The sequence below is a fragment of the Canis lupus genome, chromosome 22 (assembly GCF_048164855.1).
Source record: "Canis lupus baileyi chromosome 22, mCanLup2.hap1, whole genome shotgun sequence".
Lineage (NCBI taxonomy): Eukaryota > Metazoa > Chordata > Mammalia > Carnivora > Canidae > Canis > Canis lupus.
In genome coordinates this window covers 30,763,777-30,786,686 of record NC_132859.1, presented here as the reverse complement: position 1 = coordinate 30,786,686, position 22,910 = coordinate 30,763,777, and the positions used below count along the sequence as shown (strand labels likewise).

The window sequence follows — 22,910 nt, the reverse complement described above, 5'->3', positions numbered from 1 at the left end:
CCTAGGCTAGCTAAATGAAAATGTAGCCAAGGACAATTGAAAATGGAAGACAACATTAAAAATGAAAATACAGACTCTCCAAAACATCTACTGGCTTTGTGGTAGTGGCCATTAAAGACAGAGTGAGCATACAACATGGCTGTCTGTGGGGAATAAGAAATAGAAGATTGTGTGTTTGTGTATAAGAATAGAAAAGAAAGGAATTGTATAGCACTCATGATTTGGCTAGGGGTATTTGACAAAAAGAGCCAACTAAAATTTTGGCTAGACTAATTGAATTCTTCAGCTACAAGCAAGACTGCCATAAACAATTATTATCAAGATTTCCCCAGTGCCAATATGCCATCTAAAACTGTTTGCCTGGAATAGTTGGTGAAAATGTAGCAAATGGACAAGAAAGCTACTCATAAAATTAAGTGGCCTTGATTCCAGTCCATATAAATACCAAACATATGACATTTTGTTTAAAAAAAAAAAAAAGTGCCGGTCATATTTGATACTGTTAATTAAACATCACACATGGCTCTTTGCTGGAAAAAAAAAAAAAGTGGGCTTCAAACTATAGGAAAATATGGAGCAAAGACCAAAGTAAGGCCAACCAATGTCCAGTGAGAAGCTGGTTTGCTTTTGTTAATAAATGCTAATATTAACAAATTTTACTTGTTTTTACTTGATGGTTCAGAGAAATATTTTATTAAATAAGAGAAAACTATTATTCCAAAGGGGTTGCTGAAGAGAATAGGGATGGAAAAAAGAATGTGCTCATTCCCTTGCTATTGCTTTCATTTTATCTTTATTTAAAGGGCTTGGGATCATATTTACTTTTATTAAAACTTACCCAGTACATTCACAACAGTGGGCAACCAATAAATATTTGATGAATGTTTGTGAGAGAGAATGAACGTGCCAAGAAGTAAATCTGAGAGGATAGGATAGTGAGGGGTGGTAAGAGAGAAGAGGTGACAGAGCAGGCAAATAATTGAAAATGAAGCTAAGAAGGGATGACTGTGAATCAGCATGTGTCCATTTTTCCACTGACCAAAAATAATAGTAAATATTTCCATGCTAGATTCTGAGTTGACTATTTTAGACACAGAGCTGGTCTCTGTCTCATGTAATACTTTGTCAGATAATGTCATATGCTTAATTACTTTCCAGTTTAAAAGATAGAAATACTTCTGTGGATCACCATGAGATCTTGGAAGAGTGGATGTTTCCATATAGGACATCTTTCTGGGTAGTTTCCATGTTGTTTCCAAATTGTTTCAGTAATAGCTCTATTTAGGTCAGGTGGGTCATTTGCATATCTGATTTGATGATGATCATTCCCCAGATTACTGTTTTGTATTCCCTCTCCCGTTCCTTCCTTCCTCCCTTCCTTCCTTTTTAATTTATTTCTGTCTCTTTTTTTAATCTTGTTTCCTGTGCCTACCACCACAATGCTCATCCATTGAAAACAAACATTATTTAATAGTTCATGTTCTTAGTAGGAATGAACCACAGAGATTAATGAAATTAAATATAGTTCACCATTTCCATTTACTCTCTTTGGATTAGTTTTCAGAGAAACAATGTCTTATTTATCCATTCACTTATTCATTCACTCAAGAACACTTAAGTGCCCATAAACTTTGAAGCACTTCATTAGGCATCATGGGAAAAAATTAAGGTAAAACAGACATGAACACTTCCCTTCCAAAGCTTTTTAAGCCATAGCCAGATAATTGTACTAGCAAACAAAAAAGTAAGACCCAACATAATGATTAATTATTTAAACAATAACTTTAATGAAATAAAATTTCATAAAATATTGTATCGGTTTATTTCCTATTATTTATTTATTTATTTATTTTTATTTTTATTTTTATTTTTTTTTTTATGATAGTCACACAGAGAGAGAGAGGCAGAGACACAGGCAGAGGGAGAAGCAGGCTCCATGCACTGGGAGCCCGATGTGGGATTCGATCCCAGGTCTCCAGGATCGCGCCCTGGGCCAAAGGCAGGCGCCAAACCGCTGCGCCACCCAGGGATCCCCCTATTTCCTATCATTTAAATAAAATCATGAAAATATCAGTAAGAAGAGTTACTATAATCTAGTGTTTACACTGTTAAATATTTCTCCATGTAATCCTTAAATCCTGTGATTTAGGTGTTATTTTCTTAATCTATAGGAGAAGAAACTACATAGCTGCTAATTGCCTTAGGACATGAAAATGTTGGAATTTGGATTCAGGTTTCTGATGACAAAGCCTGTTCTCATCACCACTTAAAATATTCTGTGGAAGTTTGCAAAGGAGAAAATTGATTTTGGCGTTAAATGGACAGGGGGGAGGAGAAATGGCATTTCAGCTAAACCTTGAAGGGCAGGGAGGAGTTAAACAAATGACATAAATGTGAAAATATTAAACAAGTATTTTCCTTATCTTACTTATATGATGAAGCCACTCAGTGGTATGAATAGGCAAGAAAAGGTCATAATGACATTGATAACATGGGAGACGGATAGTTAGCGCTTGGAAGGCATAATGACTTTTGAAAATGATATGCGGGACAGATCAGAATCATTCAGGAAAATGCAGTGCCAATTTCACAAGAGACGCTTCTTGCAGAATTTCTCTCCTCTCTCAGCAGGCATTCCTGCTCAAAGCAATTTGACTCATTCTGTTTTGTTCTTCCTTTGGGATTAATGTCCTTTCAAAAGCACAAAATAATCTTTACAATTTAAGGCAAACAGACCCATGAATTTAAAAGGACTAACTACAGCTCTGTGTCTGTGATCAGAACCCCTTCTCCAGTTTCCTTTTAGGGTTAGTAGTTCTTTTGTTTTCCACAGACCTTTCTCAGTTTACATTGATCAGGTCAATCCACAGGCTTCCACTCTCAGAGACAGATCAATGAGGAAGAATAGCTATGAGGAAGCTGTATATTTTCAAGCCGTTCAATCACATCTGAGTCCGGAGGGGGTATCACTAAACATACTATGTCTACAGTCACTGTTGCAGAAAGCTGAGGAGTGGAAGTCTCCTACTTACTGAGGAGACTTACTGTTGTCCTCATAACCTGGGCAAGCTTTGGCAAAAAAGTCACATGCCACTCTTATTCCTCTAACCAGATTCTAACCTGCGGAAGGCAGAACAGTTGGCCAAATAGCTTGATATAAGAACACCAATCATGGGGATGATTCTACTTTGCATCTTCTTATGTTTATAAAGCATTTCTATGTGTCTTCTAACATGGTCTTTAACTCTGAGAGTTGAGTCTAAGATGTCCTGATGTCATCAGGTTTAGGTCATTTTGAGTATTATATTGGGGATAGCAAACTTTGGTCAACTGGATTAGATACTAGTATGTTGTGTTGGAAGGATTCTGAGGTCAACTAGATATATGATTGATTGGTAACTATGTCCTGAGTACTAGAAAGGGAAGTAGTGATAGGGATTTGTATCCTTGGCTTATGGGGACAATGGATAGAATAGGATTTTTACCAAGAGCAGGAATACTGAGCCCAGCGAATTAGTGGTTGCCTTCCTACTTTGAATTGGCTGCTACAAAGTACTTAATTTCATACAGCCTCCGTTTCACTACTACAAAAATTAAATTATTCAGGCTGTGAAAATTAAAATCCTATGTATATATAAAGAGCTCAAAAATTGTGAGTGGTTATTATTATTATTTTAATGTTTATTATTATTATTTGAAATTGAATAATTCGGTGCAGATAGTCCACCACACACACCAGCAGAGTGCAATTTAGTTACTGGGACATTTTATCCTCATTGCTAAATTAAATATTTCTCTTCAAAATTTATTTAGGCCAGTGATATCTGGATACTCAAATTCTAATACTCCTAATAAGAAAATGAGCTTTTAGGAAATTTGTAGTCAAAGAAAAATCAGAGACCATTTCTGTGATGCCCTACATTAGTCAGTTAGGTCTGGTTTGGTCTGAGTTGAGTCAGATCAATGGGTTTTAGTAGCACAAATCAGGATGTGTATGTACCTCACAGCAAGCAAAGAACTATATAATTGAGGTTGCAATTCACAGGAGGGCAAGAAAGTGATTATGGCAAGCAAAGAAAAAAAAAAACCAAAAAACTTCTGTTCTCTTATTTACCTTAGTCTCTGGTCTTGGACTTTCGGTCAGTGCCTGGTATTCTCTGAGCTCAGGGCCACTGCAGACTGCCTCTCTCAGACTGACCCTGTACTGCCAGCACTCTCTACCAATGTGGCTCCCAGCAGTGACAGCTCCCACTGATTATTTGCTCCCCTTTTATTTTAGTTTCACTTTAATCCTCATATTTAACTGTATTATTTTATGAGGTCTTTTATTTTATCATAATATAGATGTCCCTTTTCATTTATATGTTATGTTTGGTAATGGCTCCATAACCTTGATATGATGACTTTCTCTTCCCTGAGGCTATAAGCAAATTCTGTTTTTTTTCTCTCCTGGATTTGTAAATCCTGTCTCTGCTCTCTCCTAGCTATGTGAATATGAAAACTTAGATCCTTTACTCCAAGGCAGTTTCTGTTTCCATCAATACCTCTTTGTGGGCACCGGGGTGGCTCAGTGGTTGAGTGTCTACCTTTGACTCAGGTGGTGATCCTGTGGTTCTGGGATCAAGTCCTGCATTGGGCTCCCCACAGGGAGCTTCTCCTCTGCCTATGTCTCTTCTGCCTCTCTTTGTGTGCTTTTAAAAACAAAAACCTCTTTCATGTGATCCCCACAATTTATTAGGTATTTGAGAGGAAGAAGGGTGTAATATGATCAAAGAATATGGGCTTTGAATCAGATATCTCTGATTTCTAATTCTTCTTGGCTCTACCACTTAACAAGGCAGTTTATCTTCAGTAAATGGATCTCACTAAGCCTCTGTTTCTTCACCTGTATGATAAGAACAAGGATATCTTCGTTGTTTACATAAATAATGTATATAAAAAGCCATCTAGCACAGAACTTAAAATATAATAAGTGCTCACAATGACAGGACTTCTTAGAAAAATAAAATATGGCTTGTGTATCTTCTCACTTGCAATCACTTATAGACATTTTATTTCTCTTCCATTTTAAAGCCAGTCATTTTCAGAACACCGTAATTACTACAATTCCATTAGTAACTGATTTTACAACACTTCCAAGGACCAAATGTTTCAGAATTAAAAGAAAATATAAAGTTAGGTTTGTTTTAAGCAAAACCTGCCAGAAGAAACAATCACATTGAGGCCGAGACTAAACAGAGCACATGTCAGCTCCACAGGGAATGTTCTTGAGGAAACTGAAATCTGAATTTTTTTTTTTTTTTTTGCTATTATAGGATTTGTAAGAATGTTCACCAAAGTACTGGAAAACAGAACTTACATTTCCTACACCTCAGAAGCTAATAGACGCTACAAATGGAATGTGCTAAGTGTAGGCCCCTGAAGATGGCAAAAATGTGATTGCCACTCTTTTTGATATATTTTATTTTAATTTGGCGATGGTGATAGTGACATAGTCTCTTCCATGGTTATTTCTAAATGTTACCCACTGCTAACTCCAGGTGCATTTCCTAGGAATTTTGTGTCATGACTATTATGAAAGAAGATTCAATTGAAATGTGGGGAAAAAAATCACAGTGAAACATTGAATGAAAACATTCACAATCAAGTGAATGCTGTAGCACATATGAGTTTTAAGTTCAAGAGAATTAATATTGATGGATGTAAGTTTAACTTCTACTTTGCTCTTCTGGACTGCATAGATTCATTGAAAGAGAAAACTAAATCAATAACAGAAATAAACAGAACTGAATTCAAACAGAAAAAATTGTCTCAAAAAAAAAAAAAAGAAAAAATTGTCTCTTTGGATGAATGCATCTGCTTAGTTAATTTGGGCTACTCTAATAGAATACCATAGACTGGGTGGCTTATAATTAACAGACATTCATTTCTCACAGTTCAGGAGGTTGGTAAATCCAAGATCAAGGCACAGGAAGATTTGGTATCTGGTAAGTCCTAGCTTCTGGTTCCTAGACTTTAGCCACACTTGTGGAAGTCGGGGAATCTTTCTGGGGCCACTTCTATAAAGGCACTAATCCCGTTCTTGAGGGCTCCAACCCTCATGACCTAAACAGCTTCCAAAGGCCCCACTTCCAAATGCCATCACAGTGGGGGCTGGATTTCAACATACTAATTTGGGGAGGAGGGCATGAACATTCAGTCTATTGTGTAATGGTATCTGGTAGATTCAATATATGCATAATATGCAATACACTGGATTATAAGCACCAGTGGAGCAAGAAACTGAAATTGCTTCCTGAATATTCCATTGCCTTAAAAAATGAGTCCCGCTCAGTATATATTCATTTGATTTGCTTTGGCAAAGTTTACTTGAAATCAGCCTTTTGTTTATAGAATTTGTTGTTCTTTATTACACGTCGTCAACAAAATGGCAATATCTGAATAAAATGTAGCTATAATGGCTTAGACTCCGGAAGCAGAATGTTTGGTGTCGAATTTTGGCTCTACACTTTACTAATGGTGTGACCTTGAGCAATTGTCTTTAACCTCATCATTCCTTTTTTAATTTTATTTTTTAAATTCAAAAGGCTATGAAAGTACAAAGGAGATACACTACGTAGAGTTCTCAGCACACTTCCCTTTGTGCAGAAGTTGAAATGTAATTGCTTTTAGGCTGATGGAGAAGAAAGGGGAGTTGTTTAAAAGATAGAGTAAATTCACACCTCAAAATGAAATCCATGGTTAAGAAACTTACGTTGAGAAAAAAAAAATGCTAATAAAATTATGTTATAAACAGATTAGAGCATTTTATATTTGGACCATGTAGTTAGCTCTTTTTAAAGAAAAAAAAATCAACAATGGAATCTTAATTGGACTCATTATTGGACTAAAAATATGTGATAAAGTGTTCCTCACCTTTTAGCAATACACACTAATATACTCTGATAGGTTAGCCCCTGTTTCTGTTCTCTTCCTCTAGGAAGTTGCTGGTTAGTTTGCCTCAGGGCAGGCACATTCTCCTTCCTCCCATCTTGCTCTTTCCAGTCCTTCTGGGTCATCTTGCTCTTTCCAGTCCTTCTGGGTCTTTCTCACTGGGCTAAGGATCATCAATGCTCAGGCGGAGGCCCAGGCCTTTTCTACATTTTTCCAAGGAAATCTTTCTCATGTCTAGATTTCTTCTCTGATGACTCTCCAATGTTTGCTCAGAGTGGAATCTGCCCAGAACTGGCTTCTAAGCAGTGGACTCTCTTATCCAATGGCTACTTTTCCATTTATACCTCTGACTCATCAGGTCTAAAACTTGTCTTCTTCTCTTAGACTTGCTCTTCTTGTCAACTAATAGCTTCCATTTACATAATAAAAATACTACTTAAGATAATGAAGGTGTTGTGTAATTCTGATTTGATTTAGCTCATTTGAAGGATACTGGGAGAATTACACTAAACCATTTAAACTCAGGAGGTGTTTCATTAATACCTTGGATCACATTTAGTACCTACACAGATTGGCAAGGGCTTGGAGATGAAGCAAAGAATGCACCACAGTGATATCATGTGGGGAAAAAAATGGGATAAGATATTTATCAGGCTATGGAGGAACTGCATGCTCTGTTGGCATAGCAAAGTTCATGCAGGTAAGTCCCAGTTCAAAGGCACAGGTCATGGAAAAACAATGCCAAGTAACAAGACTTCAGTGTGGTATTTTGTTTTTTGTTTTTTTTCTCTTTAGAGCAAGGTGACTAAAGCCTAGATATTATGAGTAAAATTACCCTAAGAGACAGATGTAGTTAGGCAGGTTTAACTGCCTACATTAGCTCGATTTAAACACTTGACTATTAGTGAGACTGCATTGTGACACACTTTGTTTCATGAAATAAAAGCTTGGTGATAGCACTCTCAGAGAGTATCTGATATTAATAAACATTCATTTGCCCTAGGACTGGCCCTTCTTGCATCCTTGGTTTGAAATGTGGTATCATTTTTATTCAAAGCACTCATTATTCATTAATATTGATTTCAGCATTACACATTTTTTAAATTAGGTTTCGCATTGAGTATTATCATCATTGATGACACAGATGAAGATTCATATTGGCCATTGTCTTCTCCAGCAGTGGACAAGTAATCCTTTCTCATATGATTCCAATAGTGTCTGCCTTCTGACATTGGCCTCATTTGGCTCTTGGAAGACTCTCTTCCTTAATCTCAGGAGGAGAAGAAACCAGGAGAAAGTAAGACTTTCTCTCTTATTAACAATGCATTCTGAAACAGACTATATCAGGCACCTTATCTGTAAATTACTTAACACTCAAAAATGGTGGCTTTGCACTGGAGTTGTAATGGCCAATAGAATCTTCTGTGATAATAGAAATGTTTTTTAACTGCTGCATACAACATGATAGCCTCTAGCCACATGTAGCTATTGAGCATTTATATGTGGCTAGTGTGACTGAGGAAATGGAATTTTTAATTTTACTAATTTTTAATTTAAAGGAGCCACACATGGCTAATGACTATCATGTTGGACAGCTTGGTATTAGAGCATTTTTATTACTACTTGTAATTTATTTTGTGAAATTAAATCTTGGGAAATTCATCTGGAGGAAAATTGTACATTTTTATGTTTTATATCACTGGTACTGAGTTGAGAGAAATTTTTCAGGCAAAATCTTTTGACTTCTTGTGAGGGGGTACTTATCCTGAGTTTTGTACCCTTTGACAGAGAATGCTGAAGTACAGAGGTAAAAGTGTAAAACCTTACTCTGGCAGTGCTAACAGAATGTTCTCCAGTGTTTCCCAGCACCAGAAATTGTCATGACAGTTAAATAAATGAGAGATTCTATTTCTCTTCTAGTGAAGACTTGACTCAGAATATTGGCAAGTTCTAGATAATAAATAATAGCTTTTTTTTTTTTTTTTTTTTTTTTTAGTTTTGGTTATGGCATTCACTGACAGTGACAGAGAAAACAATGTTAGCTAGCTCTTCTTAGGTTCCTTCCAAAATGAGTTTTGAGGTGATTTACTGAAATGCTAAAATACCATGACTTAAGATGAAAAAATACAGAATTTGGATAGGGGAAAACATGGCTTGCTCACATGTGTTTTCTTTCATGGTTCAAGATGGAGGCCTGACCATTGACTTAGGCTAATGTTTCTGAATCAGTGTTTCTACAGTGATGCTCCAGTTGCCCTGACTCATACTCCTATTCTCACCTCATCCCTCTCTGTGGTCAGGAACAGAATGTGAGACAGCAGCCACCCTCCTGTGTGGCTTAGTGCTGCCCCTTGCCTTGTGGATTAGATCTTGCTTTCATGTTAGAATTGACCTACCAAGGGCAAGTCACTTTAGGCCAATAAGGACCCTCATCCAGAGGGAGAAAGCCCTGGGTCACCTTTCCAAAACCTAGTAGGTAAGCCAACAATCTGAAACAGGGAGGACATGAAAGTAATAAAAGAAAAATGGTGACCAAGTCACAGTAAATTCAGATTTTTATTTCAAAATAAGTTTCTAGTTTTATCATTCAGTTGGGAACAATATTTAAACAAAGATCAGAACTGAATTGGAGTTTGGATCCTTGGGCTTAAGGAAATATGGTAAATAAAGTTTCTAGCCAGAAAGTTGAAAAATCATCACAACGTTGAAGTACCCAGCCATCAACCTTGAGCATGTGAGAGGCAGTCATGCAAGGGAATACAACAAACACATATTTGTTTTTCTGATTTGGCAAGTAGATGTCAACGAATGCAAACTTGAGGGCTTTTGAAACATGTTTGATACAATATGCATGTCTTTCTGGATTCTTGCTTAAATATAGGGCAGTGCCAGGATGTTCCCACGGTAGATAAATATCTGTGATAAATACTGAATATTCCTTTATCATAGCCTTTACAAGGAATGTGTGTTTATTGTTTTTTTTTTCTTTTTGAGCAGTAATAAAAATTTCTAGATTTCTCATTTTAGTACATTATGTCTGACTGCAAAGGAGCTGCTTGCTATATATGGCAAAACTGACTTTGTCGAGTGTTCCTTTTATTGGTGTTTGGTTGGTTTTTGTGGTTGTTTAAATTTAAAAGCTATTTGCATCAGTGCTTTGAAAATTCTTAAGGTCACTTGGATTCACAACAAATGCCATTTCTTACCTGTGTGATTTTAGGTAAGATATTTTGCTTCCTAGAGCTTTGGCTTTTGAGTTTGTAAATTGAGTATTATTGTAGATATATGGCAGAATTGTACATTTTAGTATTTTTTAATTTTATGTATATTTTTCAAGTCTTTCTTTAAAGTCCAGTTTGTTAACATACAGTGTACTTTTCGTTTCAAGTGTGCAATTTATTGATTCAGTACTTAAATCCAGTGCTCATCACAAGTTCCCTCCTTAATCCCCTTCACCTATTTCACCCATCCCCCACCCAACTTCCCCCTGGTAACCATCAGTTTGTTGTGCATCCTAAAGGATTTTAGGGGGCAGCCCAGGTGGCTCCTCAGTGGTTTAGCGCCACCTTCAGCCCAGGGCCTGATCCTGGAGACCTGGGATCCAGTCCTACATAGGGCTCCCTGCATGGAGCCTGCTTCTCCCTCTGCCTGTGTCTCTGCCTCTCTCTCTCTCTCTCTGTCACTAATAAATAAATAAAATCTTTAAAAAATAAATAAATCTTTTTAAAAAATAAAATAAAATAAAATAAAATAAAATAAAATAAAATAAAATAAAATAAAATAAAAAAGGAATTTAGGGATAGCCGACTTAATCCGTGCAGTTACTCAGTAGATTTATAAAATTTAGCTATATTCTCTACACTCACTCCCACCCACCCTGGCTGGTTGATCTCACTGACTACAGCACTCTATGACCAGTATTTTGTGTCAAATCAAGTTTGACCTTTCTGCCCCCAATTTATCATTTGTTCTCTACTACGTGTGAGTGGTATCAGATCTAAATTTTTTATGTCTGCTATCGCATAGACCAAATTCTAACTGAAATAGTTAGAAATGGATGTGAATAATGTTTCATGTGTATCAAAGTAGCTGCTTCACAAATAACTACTTAGGACTTGATACTACTTAAAATGCTCTGGATATTTTCCTCTTAGGTATGAATATTCTAGTGGTTTACTAGTTTAATTATAGCTCACTATTGAAACATATATATTATACATATAGATAAGCAGGTATATAATTATATACATATTTAATACATAATAATATTTAAGACATAAATAAATATGTATATATTTAATAAAAATATATAGTTGAATTTATGTGTGTATATGTTTGTGTGTGTGTGTGTGTGTGTGTGTGTGTGTGTATAAAACTAACGGTTGGGATCCCTGGGTGGCGCAGCGGTTTGGCGCCCGGTGCATGGAGCCTGCTTCTCCCTCTGCCTATGTCTCTGCCTCTCTCTCTCTCTCTCTGTGACTATCATAAAAAAAAAAAAAACAAAAACAAAAAACAAAAAAACAAAACAAAACAAAACAAAAAACTAACGGTTGGGGTTCCCTGGGTGGCTCAGCGGTTTGGCGCCTGCCTTTGGCCCAGGGCGCAATCCTGGAGTCCCGGGATCTAGCCCCACGTCGGGCTTCCTGAATGGAGCCTGTTTCTCCCTCCTTTCTGCCTCTCTATGTCTATCATGAATAAATAAATAAAATATTTTAAAAAAACCTAATAGTTAAGGAAAGAGATACCATAGAAATTATTTATCCAATCAGGAAATTGGGAATTTCTGCTGCTTTTTATAAATGTAGACTTAACAAATATTTTTAATATATATACTGTATTATTATTATATATGTTATATTTATATGTACATATTTATACATGTATATATAACTATGATATATTTGATATATATACATATACATATGATTCTCAGTTCTAAAGCATACACTCTTTTGAATATTAAACAGCTGCAACCCTTGATTATTTCCAACTTTGGTTTTGTTATTCGGAGAAATGAAGGATTAAGTAGTAGGTTAAGCCGGCAGGCTGTCAGACAGGACATCTGTGACTGTTTGATAAACCCTGAATGGATCCAGTGCAGAAGTTCAAGGTTAAAAGTGTCATATTACAGAAAGAACACTGTTCTACCCTCGAGGAATATTTCAACATATTGATTTACAAAGCGTCTTCTTTGTGAAGACTCTCTTTCTGCAGGAGTTAAAATAAAGTGAACAATATGAACATGCTTTTAAAATTGCCTTGATTGACTACTTTCAGAGAACCCCAATTTGTGTCTTCAGGAACTTTAACAGCTCCTTTGCAATTTATTAAGTTCATTAAAAAATACATGCCTCACTTATTAAGCGTGAATTGGCCAGGCATTTTGTGAGGCACTGTAGATACAGTATCTCTAATAAGGTAAGTCTCAAGTGGCAACCACTGGCTTAGAATTCCTATTTTTCTGTATGAATTATTAAAACAAATATTTCCAAATTTATATTTTAATTTGATTTTCAAAATGCAAACTTTTAGAGTGAATGTATCTTATTCTGTTACATAATCTTTATTAGCAAATACTCTATTAACAAATAAGTTACTCCTGTACTTTTGTGAATGTACAGCTGTCTTGTGAGTAGACCAAAGTAATATTTAATATTTGCTCTATAGTTCCATTCTAAATTCTAAATATAGACTAGCAGAAATAAACATAAAAAGGGACAGAGAAATTTTGTAAGCTTTAATGAGTATCTTATTTACTCTATTAAATTATTTAATATCTTAGTGTCTAACATTCTGTACTAAATGATTTTTTTTATTTGTTGACTTTCATGGTATATTAGAAATTTGTAACTGCTCTGAAATCAGAATAATTTGTTAAATTTAATTTGTTAAACCTGTGCCTGTTAAAATCACATAGTCTATGAAGGGGTGGTACTAGGCATATGTAGGTAGGGTTTCAAACATAAAAAGTATAAACTTACATTTTTTTTTTTCCAGTCTCCTGTCATGGAGGCTTCAAAATGCTTTCTTCAAATTAAGAATACCAATACTTACAGAAGTGTAACATTCCAATGAGTGAAGTGACACTGTTGGAAAACAATAGCAACATGGCTACTCTTTTTAACATATAGAAATGCCTACAAATTAATTATGTGTTTTGATGTTTATTATTGGTAAGGTAATTTTATAATAAAGAAAATAATAAACATATATTTATATCCTAAATGCCATAGTTTCTATTAAAAAATGAATAAATGAAATAGCTGTTTTCTCAAGGAGAATACTTTAATCTGCTTTACAAATGAAATATGTTTTATTTCCTGATTTTGATTTTGCAAAGATTATTCTTGCTGCTGAGCATGTACAGACTAGTGCAAGGAAATATTTCAGGACTTAACCAAATTTTAAAAATAGAAATGTTAGTTACAGATAATTTGTAAGAGGTAGCTTCAATTTTGTACCTCAATATCAGCGCTACGGATATAGTGGCAAATATCTATTTTAGAATAAAGCAACTCAACATTTCACATAGAGTCATGAAGAGTTAGTTACACCCTGCTTTCAAGTACTGGAAGCAGACTTAGACTTTATTGGAGAACATCTTCTATGAGTGAGACCATGTGGGATTGGGCAAAGAGAAATATTGAACTGTGATGCAGTTACAACAGAGGGCTCAGTCTATCCTAGATCTTAAGGGGAGGTCCAGAGCAAAAATAGAGCTTCAGAGTTGTCCTGCCTTGAAGCAAAAGTGAGGAGCTGTGACACTCTGGTATTAATTAGTCTTTGCATTCAGGAGGAATTTGACCTTAGGTGAGGCAGCACCCTTTGGCCCAAGGCAATTTATGTGAAGAATCTCAGGTGTGAGTCATTAGCTACCAGGGATATCAGCACTCTTGGGAGCTGGGGAAGGGGGCTCTGGAAGCACACTACAGCATCCACTACCCCTGTATTTGCATAGCCAGTAGTGAAAAAGTATGTAGTCACATGTGCTTTGCTTTTCAACCATCTTTTTTGGTTTATTTCTTCAAACAGGTAAGAAGAGATGGACTCAAATAGTTTTGCTTAGGTTCCCCAAATTTTATGACTCTTCTTTCATATTTTGTATCCCCTAGTAAGGAAAACCCAGTGGCAACATGGAGAGAAGGTCTTGAGCTGTGCGTATAAGTGTAAATGAAATACTTATCTCGGAAGAAGAGAGGTGGGAATTAACTTTATCAAGCAATCAACTTTGTGCTTCTCATTGTACTGGATAAAATAAATAAGTTTGAGCTATCTCTTTAACCTTTTTGGTCATCCTGAACCTAAGGGGGACTTATAACTAAAATAATTACAGAATATGTTCCTATTAAATTGTATTCTTTTAATTATAAGAATGGAATGTTTCAATGGAAACTACATTAACAACTCAAGAGTTTTCCAACTTATTTTTTTCTCCCATCATATTATGTTAACCCTTACCTAATTTCTGATATTTTAGGCTCAACCAAGGTAAAGGCTATATAGGTACACCTTTTGGAAAGCATGATGTGTGACAGATAAAAATAATATAAAACTATTTATTAAAGCTCACTATTATTTGTGGACATGTTTAAACCTTGTCATTAATTTTCACCCAGATATATTTTACTTTGAGTTTTCTAAAGACATACTGACCACAATTTATTTTGGTTCTTTAACTTTTTATCAAAAGAAATTTTTAGTAATACTAAACTCAAGACATATCATCAAAGTTTTATGAATGCTCTCGCTAAGAAAATTTAGACACCCACACTCAATATACTAACAGGTGGGCAATAAAATAAGTTTACTATGTGCTCTGGTGAATGTAGACTTGTGTTTTTTTGTTATTTGTGTTTTGTTTTTATCTATGTTTATTTTAATATCTGCCCTCATTTTCTGACTTATACTACTTTTTATTTTAATTGGTAATAATTAAATTTGGTCTAATTATTTAAACCAAATAATGGTTTGCTGATTCAAACTTGCTGCCACTGGCCTTTGCTGTTGTTAAGGAATATTTTAAAAGGGAAGTGAAAAGAGTGGGAAAAATACTGGTTTTGTTAATTTGGCTCCAGCTGATTTTATACCTAGAAACAGGAGAGTTAATGGTTTTTTTGTATGGTTAATTACATCTTGTGCTGATGGCTTCTGTTGTAGGCATTAAGTCACCTTGTTAGCAGATCTATTGGTCTAGTAGTGTTAGATTTGCCTTTGGGAAATCACTTTTAGAATGTTTACCTTGTTTTCAGGTAACTGATTGAGGGCAGGATGATGGTTGTGTCCAGTTTCCAGAGAACCAGTTGTGAGATTTTTAAGTTATTTTTATGAGTCTCACTCTACTTTGTTTTGAAAACAAAATGGCAGGCCAGTGAGTGGCACAGACATAAGCCTCTCTTCTCTCTTCTGTCTCTTAGAGTTCTTCTCCGTGAGAAAGGAAAAATCCCACTGTATTTTGTTTTCCTAATGCTTCTTGGATTTTCACCAGCAGGTTTTTACAGTCTGTTGCTTGCCTCTCAGATTAGAAGAATGCTGGCATATTTTAACGGTTTCCTAGGATTCAAACAGCCTTTAATTAACAGCAAATTGATGTTTTGGAATGTTACCAAAATATGGGAGACTGAACACTGAGATGGGCTTCTTTCCTTCCAGCTTCTGAGTGCAATGGAGTCCTATAATGGGGAGTGGGGGAGAGGGATGGGGGTGCTCTGTTGCAAACAGCTGGTTGCCTTCTAGTATGCAAAGGGTGTTTTTGTTGGCATAATATTCCCACTGCTTGCTCATTGGTGGCCTTCTAAATTCCACCTACTCATGACTGGGAAAGAGGCAGGTAGTCATCGAATGCTCAAAGCTACTGGGGTGCTGAACAGTTCAGGGATTGCTTGGCTTGTAGCTGGGTTCACTTGTTTTAATCTTTCAGTTGCCAAGGCGGTAAGGTATGGCTGCCTGTCTTTGTGGTTAAGTTTCTTTTCCATGCCAAGTTTGTGTCATCTTGCTGCCAGAGTTTTGGATGTGGTAAAAAAGAGCAATTCTGTAAAATAATCGCTTAGACTTGATGCATAGTCTGAGTAGAAGTTCGTTTTCAAAGAGGGATGGGAGTGCAACGGAGGGGTTTTCTTTTTGAATCAATGGACCTTAGTGAAAGATTTGTTGCTGATGTAATCCAGAGCTTTAGGCCAGAAAGGAAGGATAGATTGGGGACTATGCAGTGTATGAAATGGTAACTGTTACTTAAACAACCATACAGTTATAATCTGAGGAGGGAAAGGGAGCAGTTTAACTAGCTCCCTCTGCCTAATGGCAGATCTGCTCATTGGCCAGCTCCTAGCTGAAGCCACTATACTCCATGTCTTGTTTTTTCCAGTGACCCATAAAACTGGCCTTTTGGGCTCAAGGGACACCTTGATGGTTTTTTGTTTTGGTTTTTAACATGCACAATGTCCCTGATTGTTCCCTTTGCTCTCCTCTGTTTAGGTGGTACATGCCAGAGCCCTGCTCTCCCAGCCCTGGTCCGTCCACCAGCCCCTCCTCTGCAACCTTCGCTGGATATCAAACCCTTTCTTCCCTTTCCTCTGGACACTGCAGCAGCAGTCAACCTCTTCCCCAACTTTAATGCGGTAAGTCCCAAGGTCATATTTGCATATGCCAGAGTGGTAAGTGCCAGGAGTACTTTGTTGTTATTGTTTTTCTTTTTTGAAAGGATTATTTTAGCTTTTCAAATTTAATGCTCATGTAAAATGTTTTGTTGGTTCTCAGAGGAGAGTCTGCTGCAGGGTTGTTTCAATACAGTATTTGAGGTCATAGGGTTCCTTTTGTATAGCTGAGCCTTTGGGACTTGTTATGAACAATAAATTCATTTGCCCACAAGATTGTAACCCTGGTGCAGAATAGAAAGGGAAGTTGACCCAAAAGAAATAAGAGTAGTCCTGGTGTGCCAGGGGTGAGTTGGTCACTACCCTTGTATTGTCAGAAAGCTACAAGGTAGCTGGTTGTCTGGAAATGTGAGGTCCCTAGAGCCAGGCTCCTTCAAGAGAAAATGAAAAGAGATTTAATCCAACTGGGTTGGTCTTGGGTTCATGTCTCTCATTTAGTGTCTTTCTGGGTAATGCTAATGATTCCTGTATTTTGTTGGAATATATCTGAATTAAAACTTAATGATTTTTTTTTTTTTTTAAAGAGAACATTAGAATTCAAGTAGATGTTGAAAAACTTAACCATGTTTCTTCTGTCTGGGTCTAATACTTTAATTTTCAAATTTGTTGCTTCTTTTCTAATTTAATAAAGAGAACCCGGATAATCACAATAGTGATTAATTCCTTTGGGAAAGCACGTATTTCCTCCTTAACTTAAAGCAACTCAGCATTCTGGTAGTAGGAGGCTTTTTTTGTTCATTTTACTTTGTTTTGTTTTGTTTCATTTTCCCTTCTTACCCTGTCACAGTTGCTCAGATTGTCTTTCTTAAATTACTTTGTTTTTTGGGCTTTGTTAATGGCCTTCTCAACATAGGTTCATTACTTCTTTGCTTCTATTTTCACTTTTAGCATGTCTTTGTAAGTAGACAGATTCCTCATATTCATCATCATCTCTTCTTGTACAAGCAGTGAAGGTATTCTTATGATGAAAACAGAAATAAGGGTTGAAAAGGTTAGAAACCAGTGACTTTTTTTCCTAATATCATCTGATTCAGATTTCAGCAGTTTGCCATAATGGAAGTCTGAGCTTATCAATGACAGGATGTGTCAACACAACCAAAGCAAAGAGGATTAATATGGGAGGTCACTGAATGCCTAGTGATCTACATAATACACATTTCTTATTGCAACATCTTGCTCCCATGTTGGATTTTTAAAAATCTTCCCACAGTTAGATCATTCTCTTTCAGGAGACAGAAGTGGGTCTTATTTTCTTTAATAATATTTCATCATGGCTACATTGGTAATGCCAATGAGATGATACAGTTATATGCTAGTCCTCGCTTAAGAGCAAGGGAGAATCAGAATGATCACTTTGCTCTTTTAGGGGTGAGGGATTTTCCATGGGAATCTTGTTTTGAAATTTATGGAGCATAAGTGGAAGAGCATAAAGATCATATTTCCAAAGTAAAGGTTTCTAATCCTAGGCGTTTCAGTAAGAGTAGAGAAAAAATTGCTCAGTATAAAATTCTCTGATTTTAAAATGACCACACTAAAGTCCAGTGGGTTCCCTTTATCTGCTTCTCTGTTAAGTGGCTTCCTGGCACGGTCTTACTTCCCAGATATCCAGGGATGATCCATCAAGGTGTGTTACCTGGCCTTCAAGACCACTTGGCATCCTGTCGGTTAGATCTCATGTTAGTTTTAGAGCAGTTGAGGTGAAATTCCTGGAAGGCTGTAAAAAGCTGGGTTTTATACTTTCAATTTATCATTTGAGAAACATTAAAGGTAAAAAGATTAATTTGATTGACAACAAGTATTATTGTCATAAAAAACAAAGATGAGTGATATGCGAAGCTGTCTGACACTCAGAAAGTCTCTTCACCCTCCTTGCTACTATTTACCCCTCTTTAAAATCACAGGAGTGGACCTAATAATCTCTTCCTGTGGAGATTATTTAATTCAAATATTTGAATTTTTGTGGAAAAAAGGCAGCATTGTGTGATGGTCAAGCTGGACCCTATTACTAGACTGACCATGTTCAAATCTCAAAGTTGGGGTAAGTGACATGACCCTTATGTATCTCAATATCTTCATCTGTAAAATGGGTCCAATATTAACCTACTTCTTAGGCATGTGGTAATACTTATGTGTGTTAAATAATATAAATATAAAAACAGCACTTAAGAAATAACAAACACTATTTAAGTGGTAGCTATTATGTTCATGCATAGCCTGTAAATTCTTTTTCTGAATGTGGCCATCCATTCATTGACTGATAGCAAGAGCTTGACTTGATTCTTTTTCCTCTGTGATGAATTCTGACTTATGTTTGCACATAAGTTCTATTGTTCTATTTAAATTAGGAGACCCTCATTGCTATACATATTAAGTTATTCCCTTTCAGTGCTAGTCAAGCTACAGCAACCAAGGATTAAGCTGTTCCTTGTTTCATACTGTGGGGGATGGGGGGGTGCGGGGGGATGGTTGCAGAGCCCGTGATCAGGTGGGTTTGGACTCAGAGAGAGTTAGCATTTCTCTAAATAATGGTCTGACTTCTTGATTTTGTAGCAGGTGTGAATCTCAATCTACAAATTCAGAGTGTCTGAAGCATAGTTTTTTATTGCTGTAAATTTATTTTATTTCTGATTCAAAGGTCCATTTTATGATGAAGGGAAATGCAATCTAATTCTGTTTCAGGGTGTGCTAAAGTTGTGGCATCTAACAGGCCTATCTATCCAGCTCTTGGGGGGAAACTCCCTCTGTTCACTAGGTTATTTATCTACAAAGGTATTTGTAGATAGCACCTGGTTACCATGGTTATTGAAGTCCCTAGCTCCCGACTTTAGACACACAAACTTTGCAAGGCTATTGGTGGTCCCTTCTGCCTAGATGTGCCAAACCACTATTATCTCTTTGCCAAGAAAATGTTGAACCATCTGCCACCAAATAACCGTCCTGCACCTGACCTTTTTGAAGCAAGTTCATGACAATCACAGACTGACTTGCCTGTTACATTCCTCCACTGAGGATATCTGTATGGAATCATCTGTCTATTGGGGGTGGGGTAAGGCAGAATGGTGAAGGAAAAAAATACATGAAATAAAATCATGAAGACATAAATGGATATCCCTGATTATTATCCTTCTACAAGAGTATAAGCCACTGGGTTTGGGTGTAAGTTAAGTAGAATAATGAAACATCTGTAAAAATATGCATAGTTAGAAGGAAAAGGAAAACGGGTGTAGAATCTGAGCTTGGATATGGATATAAAAGAGAACAATCAATAAAACCATTAGGATCCCTTGCTGTACTCAAAGTCATTTTTTAAAGAATAGCAACAGAAACTGTTCTCTTGACTTAGGGATGTTGTATCTTGTATGTTTCAGTAGCTTTCAGACAAGAGAAAGCTTTCCTTGATTTCCTCATGAACACCCTACCCTGCCTCTCAGTCTCTTAAGACCTTGGAGTTTCAGTGCTTCATTGTTTCATTGATCAGTTTCATTCTGATCCCAGTGATCCCATTCTGCATCAGTATTTCTTGAAAGGAACCAATCCTAGAAGATGATTAGGAAAGAAATATTACAAAGTAGTATGAGCTTGGTCCATTCAATCAACTGCTGTTTATTAAGCATCTACTATGTGGCAAGAATAGTGATAATAAAAATTATATTGTGACTTCTGCCATGAAATAATTCAATTTAAAAAGAAACTGAACAAATAAATATACGTAAATATGGGTGTTTTGATAGAGAAAGATGCATAAGGTAGAATGGCAGGTTGGGGACAAGAGGAGAAGGCTGTATGGTTTTCTTAGGGAGGTTTTGGTGAGAAAAATAGAAACTATTCTAGGCATGCAAACAGGAAGGGACTTAATATAAGGATTTAGGTGCTTACAAAGCCTTTGGAGGTGCTGGGCAGGCAACAAAGGTCAGAGAAGGCTATTGTTGGCTCTCAATTTTTCTGCTTGCTTTCATGGAATCAGGAAGTTGCAGAAATACAAGATGCCCGGTAATCCCAGTTACTTTCATCCAAATCCCATGAAATGCTTTTCTTTATGAGATCCATGCCTGAATACTGCTGGCAGAGACCTGTGGGAATGTAACCCTAGGGCTTCCAGTCCTTGTGATGTAAGGGAGAGCACAGAAGAGGGAAGGCGGTATTGAGTTGCCAGCAGACTTGACATGATGGCAGAATGGAAAGGTTTATGAATAATCAGAAAACCTGAGCATATCTGCAACCATGGACAAGAGGCTAAATCCTTTGGAGCCTCAGTGTCCTGTTCTACAAAGTGAGAATGAATAAATTTCTCTTAGGTTTGTGATCCAAGAGATTGTATGTATGTATGTATGTATGTATTTGTTTCAAAGATTTTATTTTATTTATTTATTCATGAGAGACACAGAGAAAGAGATAGTGACACAGGAAGAGGGAGAAGCAGGCTCAGTGCAGGGAGTCCAATGCCAGACTCGATCCCAGCAACCTGGGACCATGCCCTGAGCTGAAGACAGATGCTCAACCACTTAGCCGCCCAGACATCCACTAGGGATAGCTTTTAAATGCTGAAGATCGCAGCTGAGAAGTGGCTTGGTCACTTAGGATGTTGTTTAGAATGGGAGCTGATCATTAAAAAATGCCTATATACTTCTTGACAACTTTCTTCTTGGGTCACGCTTTCTCTTTGTTTTCATTTCTTTAACATATTTTCTTCAGATTAGATACTGATCAGTAGTTATGACAATAATGAACCTTCAGAATTTTGTTAAAAATATGCAACTTTGGGGGAATGTGTTCATGGGGACTAACAGTAAGCCTGATCTTATGCCTAGCTTCCGTGGCTGTGTTTCCTGTTGGCATAAAGATTAAATGAGTAGGGATGCCTGGGTGGCTCAATAGTTGAGCATCTACCTTTGGCTCAGGGAATGATCCCGGCCTGGGTCCTGGGATCAAGTCCCATATCAGACTCCTTGCAGGGAGCCTGCTTCTCCCTCTGCCTATATATCTCTGCTTCTCTTTGTGTGTCTCCTATGAATAAGTAAGTAAAATCTTAAAAAAAAGATTAAATGAATAAACTGACCTAATGTACTTGCATGTGCCAGATTCTCAGTAAATATTGAGGTCTTCTTTCTTCCAGAAGATGCATAAAAAAGAAAAAGGTCACATAGAGGGCCAAAGGCAGAAAAATGGGCATATAAAGGAGAATAACTATTTTGTTTTCAGCTAGCTTGGGCTAATATTCTTTTTTTAAGTTTATTTATTTTTCATAATCTCTACACCAACATGGGGCTTGAACTTATGACTGTGAGATCAAGAGTCGTATATTCTTCCGACTGAGGCAGCCAGGCGCCCTATATTCTTTTACATTCAAAAAAAGTAAACTAATACAGAAATGTTGACTCTGTGTTACTCCTTTGTATAATATGACTTCATTTGGGGAGAGGGAGCCAAGGGGGATGGAGGGGGAAAGAGATACTGAGAAAGAGAGATCATACCTTAGCATCCAACTCTACTCTAATTCTTCCTATTTCTAAAAAACAAAAAACAAAACAAAACAAAAAAACAGCTACCCTAGACACTTAAGAGTGGTGTTAGTTTGAGTTCAGAAGTGTTATCAGTTCCGAGGAGTGGGACAGGAAGGTGAAATTTAGGTGATTTATAGCAGTGCCTCTCATACTTTATGGTGCATGTGAATCACTAGGGGAATCATGTTAAAATGATTTCTAATTATGGTGCCTGTGAATCACTGGGGGAATCATGTTAAAATGGTTCTAATTTAGTAGTTCAGGTTCTGGACCTCAAATTTTGAACATATATGGGTACTGGGAGAGGAAGCCAGGAGAATGAGTAAATATACTGGACAATTCTTATACTACTAGAGCATATTTCTTCATTCATTCAACAGAAGTTTATTGAGAACTGACCATAGGCCAGTCCCTTCAGAATCAGCAGTAAAACTATTAGGCTAAATTTCTCTCATTCGGAAACTTTCTGGTGTTTGTGTGGTGAACTGTTAGAGAAGTTTGAAGTATTGGAAGCTACAGCTGCATGTCAAGCATGATTCTTCTGTGGTTGTGTTTTATATCCCAGGCATACTATGAGCCTTGCTTGTAGGGTGACACTGTGCGGGACTTTGGCTACAGCTGCCACTTATTAAATGCTTATTATGTGCCAGGCATCTGACACTATCATCTACTACCAAACTGGTTAAAAGCAGAAATTTTCTATGGAACTTTAAAGCTTTTATGTGAGCCACTGTCTCAAAATTGTTGGTGAGAAAAACAGATGACTGAGTTTTTTATTCATGCATTCATTCAATAATGTATACATTCTAAAAAATTTTGAGTCCCA

The 22,910-nt window shown here is 36.7% G+C and overlaps 1 protein-coding gene across 5 annotated transcripts in view; it reads left to right on the top strand.

The window, feature by feature from the left end:
• Positions 1-22,910, top strand: part of ZNF385D (zinc finger protein 385D) — an 897,042-nt gene that overhangs the window by 663,510 nt on the left and 210,622 nt on the right. For 4 of the 5 annotated variants that reach the window (XM_072792941.1, XM_072792942.1, XM_072792945.1 and 1 more), the window contains one exon: positions 16,405-16,547. In XM_072792941.1, coding sequence (XP_072649042.1) covers positions 16,405-16,547 — 143 coding nt within the window. The remainder of the gene's footprint in view (positions 1-16,404; positions 16,548-22,910) is intronic. The other variant, XM_072792943.1, reaches the window with a different exon arrangement.